This window comes from Neophocaena asiaeorientalis, unplaced genomic scaffold, assembly GCF_003031525.2.
Source record: "Neophocaena asiaeorientalis asiaeorientalis breed wild unplaced genomic scaffold, Neophocaena_asiaeorientalis_V1.1 scaffold43, whole genome shotgun sequence".
Classification (NCBI taxonomy): Eukaryota; Metazoa; Chordata; class Mammalia; order Artiodactyla; family Phocoenidae; genus Neophocaena; species Neophocaena asiaeorientalis.
The window spans coordinates 4,625,080-4,631,607 of NW_020173674.1; the positions used below are offsets into that span (position 1 = coordinate 4,625,080).

Genomic DNA, 6,528 nt, shown 5'->3' on the forward strand with positions numbered 1-6,528 from the left:
GGAAAGATCCCTCCCACTTCCGCATCAGGTCTGCTCTGGTTCGTGCGAAGGGGCCTACAGGCCATCATTTATCTTGATGTCTGGCTTCTCATCCTTGCCTGTTTTCTTTTTGGATTCTGTATGACCTTTTTATTTCTGCTCCAGAGATCACCCCATCTCTGCTATTACTGTCCCCACATGCTGCCTTTAACTCATCGTTGACTTAGCACATAAAATAGTTACGGTTTTTACGATAGTTACTTTCTAACTCAGCCACACGGACTTTAACGCTGTGCGTGCAATCCCCACTTCACCCGTGGCCCCGGCACTGTGGCTGCTTCTCGTTGTCACTTTTCACCTTCACAAGCACCAGACAATTCTCTCATCTATCACGTTTAGGGTTTCTTTAGGCTTTTCGGTTCCCATCTCCCTAAAACATCAACTCCATGAGGCCAGGGGTTCTGTCTGTTTTGTGGTTTTGTTTGTCTCAGAAACAGACTTACCTTCATAATTACGTCTGACTCAGCATAAGATAACTTTGTTCCCTGGACATGAGTGATGAGAGAAAGTGTCTCAGAGATGCTCTGGATGGTAGAATTTGGGTGTAAAACTTTTCTCTATTACGTGTGACTATAATCAAGCATCATCTTTTAGACACACACTGGTGGCAGTGGCAACAAGACAGACGTGTGGAAGAAAGCGGTAATCACAAGCTGTTGCTGGTCTTTTATTTGCCACTCAAAATTATGACCAAAGGGAAAACATCTTAAACGATAAGAGCACAGCAGCAGGGCAGAGAGGATGGGGCGGGGACTGCACTCATTGCCGTGTGATTATCATAGGCTTTGAGCTTGACTTCGATGCCGAAGAAGAGCCGCGCCGCCCTGGGAGCCTCCTAGGACCGCTCCACACCTTCCGAGGGCACTGCTGCGGGGGGGCCGGGCCAGCGCTCCAGGGCCCCGGCGTCTGCAGAGGGGAGGGCCAAGCTCAAGTGCCCGTCCTCTGCAGAGATGCTCACGGCAGCAAACCCAGGATCAGGCACGTGTCACATTTAACTCTCGTACTTAGCATGCATTTGAAACGGTCAGACTCTAAAAAAGTGTAATTCCTGTTTGGGCACTGAAAATCGATGTCTCCTGATGAAAGAAGTTCCATGTTACAACATCCAAAACAAAACAAACAAACAAAAATCCCGGAAGAGTCCATCTGCCCCTCACTGGAAAAGTCACCAGCAGATTTTCTCCAGCAGAGATTTCCCCAAAGCCTGCACTGGGCTCAAACGGTGGGGATCGGTTACTTGGTCCTGAAGTTTCTAAGTTTTTCTCCCACAGTCCCCCTGCCCATGGATGGTTCTAAGGAAAAGCCACAGGCCTTAAGTCTCCTCCCCTCACTCCTTCCCCGCTCCCCACACCCACCTGAAGTCCCTCAACTAAGGCAGTGGAGCCTGAGAGCAAATGGATCAAAACAGAACCCAAGAATTAGTCTTTGCTCTTCCAACTAGACAACAAAACTGTGACGTGCAGAACCTGACCACCCAAGGTCTCCCTTGGAGCTTCAATTGGCCCACGTCTCACTGTGTCCCCAGGTCACCTCCCTGTGGTGAACCCTGAGCCCCTTGCACAGGGGCAGATTTGACCCTCACAGTGGCATGAATGACAGCCCGGAGGCACAGAAATGCTGGGGCTGAATGCTTCACAGAAAGGCCCCCGTCAGCTGTACTAGATCCCGGGATGGAGAGCTGTCGGGGTTACATGCAGCCAGCCCCACTGGAGGCTGCGCAGGGTGAAAGGGCAATCCGGGCCACGGGCTCCCTTCACTCGCCACGCTCCCAAGATACGGTTTCAGGTGGTCTACGGAGAGCCTGACTGTGTGTAGTAACTAGGCCCCGGAAGGTACAGCCGCTGTTACCATGTCAAGAAATGTGGGTCCAGCAGAGTGAATGAACCAGGCCCCTTTGCAGCTGGTTCCCTTGCCCCCGCCTGTAACCCCACCCACCAGCGTGACTGTCGGTGTGTAGGTGGACCACGGCTCCTTCCCAGGAGAAGTCTGTGGAATCCTTTCTTGACAGGCTTTTTTAACGTGCACAGGCTTCTAAGAGGTGGCATTTTATGTTGGTACTATCTCACATACCTTTGAGCTGCAAGAAAGTCAGAAACTCGACTATCGTGCGCACGACATTGTTCTCCAACAGCCGCCTGTCAACGCTTCCTAGAAACCAGAGGGGATCAGCGTTGACGACCTTGGTGCCTGTCTTAGACCTGGGCACCTGGGGGCATCACCGGCGTGTCCCTCCCTCCCTCTCAGAGCCCGGCTCAGCGCAGTGGAGGCCCTGAGCCCCTGTGGCCGCCCCTGAGCTTACCCTCAGGTTTGCTGCTCCTATTTCTGGCGGCTGACAGATGGGGCCGGGCCAAGCTCAGGCCCTGGCTGTGGGTTAGCGGTGGCAGGAGCCCGATACCCCCCACTGCCCTCTGTGCCCTGAGATTAAAGTCCTCTCACCTGGCCTGGCTTCGTCTTCAGGCTCGAGTTCCCGCTTGCCAGTGAAGCCATGCTTGTCATGAAATGATCTGTGGTTGTCAATGGCATCTGTTTGCAAATCAGAGGAAAGCACCTAGTGTTGCCACTGTAATGAAAGGGCACATGGCTGCTTATAGCCAACACATAACACAACGGACTGTAAAAACAAAGCCAAGGTAGGGAAACCATGGAAGAGGGAGTTGTTCTCCGTGGAACCTGAGGGAGGAACTCGTGCCAGGGCCAGGGTACAGCTCTTCTCCAGGTGCTGGGGCCCCATGGAACAAGAGGGGAGCCTCCAGTCAAGAGGGGGCAGCACGTGGCCAGCAGAGGGCACCGGCTCCAGGGGCGCAGACCTGGTGCAGGGAGAGGGGAGTGCCAAGGGGGCCCTGGGGGGGCTGGAGTTTGAGCTGGATGCCTCCCAGGCAGAGGACAGGGGCTGGAGTCCTGCGTCCCTGAAAACGGGGTCGGGGGGGAACCACAGGATTTGCAGTTCTGATGTAATCAGAATTTTATTTCTCAAAGATCACTGGCTGCTGTGTGGGAGACAGACTGAAGCCGGGGAGAGAGATACAGACAGAGGCAGAAGGAGGAGGGGAGGGAAGGAGGGAGGTTGAGTGTGTGTGTGTGTGTGTGTGTGTGTGTGTGTGTGTGTGTGTGTGCGCACGCAGGCGCACACTCTGGGTGGAGTGACACGGGGGAATGGTAATTGCAGTTCCCTGGCGGTCCAGGGGTTAGGACTCCGCGCTTCCACTGCAGGGGCCCAGGTTCGATCCCTGGTCGGGAAATTAAGATCCCACGTGCTGAGCGGCACGGGCAAAAAAACAAAAACAAAAACAAAAGTATTGGAAAGAAAGAATGAGGGCTCTCCATCAAGTGCCCTGGAATGAAGAGAAGGGCCTGATAGGGGCCCTCTCCGGGCTAAAGGAGAAAGTCTGGCTCTCGGTCTCTGGCTACCTGGCCTGGTGGACTGTACCATCTCCAAGCCCAGACAAAAGAAAGCGAATTCATTTTTCCAGAGACAGAGATCTTGGCATTAAATGTGGAGGAATGATAAGTAACTTGGCGCTTCCAAAGGCCACTGGGCGCAGTCAGGCTCAAACTGTCCTCAGCATTTTTATGTTGCCATTTTCTATGCTGACCTGAGAACAGAAGTCAGGAGCACAGTATGAAGTTGCAAAGAATCCTGACAGACGGCTAGTCCAGACGGACAGCTTCTGGTGATCCAACCTGATAGTGAAAAACGGCTTGTTTTCTAACAGGATTTTTTGGCCGTGCCACAAAGCTTGTGGGATCTTAGCTCCCCGACCAGGGATTGAACCCGGGCCCCAGCAGTGAAAGCGCTGAGTCCTAACCACTGCACTGCCAGGGAATTCCCTAAATCTTCTTGATAAACACATTTTCAGTACGCCAGAGTCACATGGACAAGTATTTCTGTTGAAGGGCTCCTTCTTTCTTTCGGGCCAGTGGCACAGAGACGAGGTGCTTTCTCAGGGGAAGAACTCAGGGCTGCAAAGGGTTCAGGAAAACTCGTGCCCTTTAAATCAGTCTTTACCTCCTGCAGGCAAAGTGACAAGACCAAGTGGGGACCAGCTGCTGCGTTTGATCTGAGACTAAAGAAGCCCAGCAGATCCTGCTTGTGGCCCCATTTAGTTTTTGTCATTTCTGTGCCTGTGTTTCTCAAAGCCCGGCTCTCAGGCACCCTCCAGGTGGTCAGATAGACAACCACCTGCAGTGGGAGAAGAGTCTGTACTTAAACTTGGGGATTAAGAACTAAAAGTAGCTCCCCGGGGTAGTTTAAACGGGGACCATTCTTCCCAACGACTCTGGAAGGATTGGGATATGAGCTATATATGAGTTGTTTGCCTCATTTCCGGCAAGAAAGTAGGAAATAAATAGAGGAGGATTTTTTTTTAAGGTGGATGGATGTCCCCAAATCAACCATGCCTGCAAATTTGAAAGCTATGAGTAGGTAGGAGGTTGGATGGGAAGTGAAAGGTCTCCCCTCACCCCCTCCTTTAGGACAATTAAAATCTGAAGGTGTCACTGCAGACAGAGGAGGTGAAGAGAGCAGAGAGTGGGGGCTGAGTGGGCGAGGGGAGGCCGCAGTGGCCGTAGCCTGCACTGCCCAGAGCCGTGCCCTTCAGCGCTGGAGGCATGGCCTGTCTGCACACACCCACTCCCCCGTTGCCCGCCACCTTCTGCGCCCACTTAGGAATTCCGCAGCAGCGAGCTGGTCTCTGAGCCCCAGGCTCCGTGTGCTTCCCTGTAAATGCAGCAGTCGAACAGGGGGTCTCTGAAGGCCCCAGCTGCCCTGGACTCACTGGATTCTCTGCATCGTGAATGTAATCAAACTACTCCCACCGAGTCCAGACGATGTCACATCGAGGACGAGACACCGAGTGTCAGTCACCCTGCAGGACGGCTCCAGGGACAGACTTGGAGCAGGACGAGAACCTTCTGCATTTAGTTTTGGGGTGAGCACGTTTTGGCTTCTCCAGGTCACCTGCGAATTCCTATCCCAGGCTTAGGCTCACGGAAGATGGAGATAAGGCTGGGGTGCTCTGTGAAGCCAAAGAGTGGATGGGAACGTTTAGGGAGACAGAGGGACCCAAGAGAGGGCCCAGAACAGAGCCCCAAGGGATGTCTGCCTTCCAAGACGGTCACCTGGGAAAGCCTGAGCAAAGTCCGACGCTAGGAATCCCATGGGGTGCAGGGCAGGAGAGCCAGAGGAAGGAGAAGCTTCCGGAGGTATCAGGCCTGGGCCAATGTGCCGAGCAGTTGGGACTGGACAGGCCGAGGAACGGGGGTAAAGAGGGGGAAGGGTGCAGAGAAGGCAGGAGGGGGCCCTGAGGGTTTGCCAAGCTGCAGGCTGTAGGATGGGTCAGGGTTCAAGAAAGAGCGAGGTGCCCCAAGGCTGGGGGTGGGGGGACAAATGGGGAGGAGACTGAGAATTGGGACATCCCGGGGGCTGCCTTTCAGGGAATCAGTTAAACCTACAGAGAAACCATCCTGCCTCAGAGTCTCATGGAAGACTCCCCTGTTTCCCTTTATCAAACTCAAACTGGAATATCAAGGTATCAGAACGATGACTGGCCACCCGCATATTTCAGAAACAGCAGGATAAGCACAAGCGCCACAGCCAGCACTAGAAGGGCAGCTTCGGCGTCGGGAGGCCACGCAACCGCATCACTTACGTGGTCCAAGAAGGTAGCCAGCACTGTTCAGGGTCCAGCCTCTCTTCTCCTTCACCTTAAATGGGAGAAGGGGGTTCAGATGGCAAGAATCTTGCCTGGTACCGGCTGCGATGGCTCAAAGAAGCCCCAAAGGCCGCTTCTGCTTGTATAACCCACCATGGCAGCTTGTGAAGTTCTTTACTTCAAATAATCACAGAACTTAAATTACAAACACACTTTAGTTACTCTTTCATATTCTAAGCCAAGAGTTGCAAACTGTTAAAGCAAGAGCTTTAAATGAAATTAGAAGGACATTAAGTGAAATTCGCTCAGACCTTCCGGGCGCGCCACGGGACTTACAATAACGCATGTACTTTTGGAAGCTGCAAGAAATTCCAGATTTGCAGATAAGCTATATTTGACATGAAAATAGGACTACTTGCTTTATCAAATACTTCCTTTTGCGCCGCAGACCACAGACTCAGAGCGCACCCACTCGCTTTTAAGGGATGCTGAGAGCACCTGTTGATAACACCAGCTCGCACACGGTGTACTGACGCTCTCCTGAACTGGATGGAATGAGATTTGCTTCTCACTCGTCCGAGGCGCTAACCTCAAGTACAGCAGTGTCCATGTTTAGTGGTCGATAGCCAGGGGCTGTTTACACACTGGGAGAGGCGAGGTGCCAGGAGGAAAGGAGGGAGCCTCTGAGCGGAAACCGCCGCCCTCCGCCCAGCCCCCTCTGGTCTGCTCGCAGGAGCCGGGCCCCTCCCTGCGCAGCTCCCCGCGGCAGGGACCCCCCCACCCCCGCCCGCCCGGAGGTAGAATTGATGGCACAAGGCACCCACCCTCCCCCGAGTCT

At 53.5% G+C, this 6,528-nt stretch overlaps 1 protein-coding gene across 2 annotated transcripts in view; it reads right to left on the reverse strand.

The window, feature by feature from the left end:
- Window positions 1-698: 698 nt before the first annotated feature.
- Window positions 699-6,528, reverse strand: part of GAL (galanin and GMAP prepropeptide) — a 6,581-nt gene continuing 751 nt past the window's right edge. Inside the window, exons 3-6 of one of the 2 annotated variants that reach the window (XM_024748497.1) lie at window positions 5,688-5,742; window positions 2,476-2,562; window positions 2,110-2,187; window positions 699-945 (exon numbers count right to left, since the gene is read on the reverse strand). In XM_024748497.1, the coding sequence (XP_024604265.1) occupies window positions 875-945; window positions 2,110-2,187; window positions 2,476-2,562; window positions 5,688-5,742 (291 nt within the window). In that variant the 3' untranslated portion in view covers window positions 699-874. The other variant, XM_024748496.1, reaches the window with a different exon arrangement.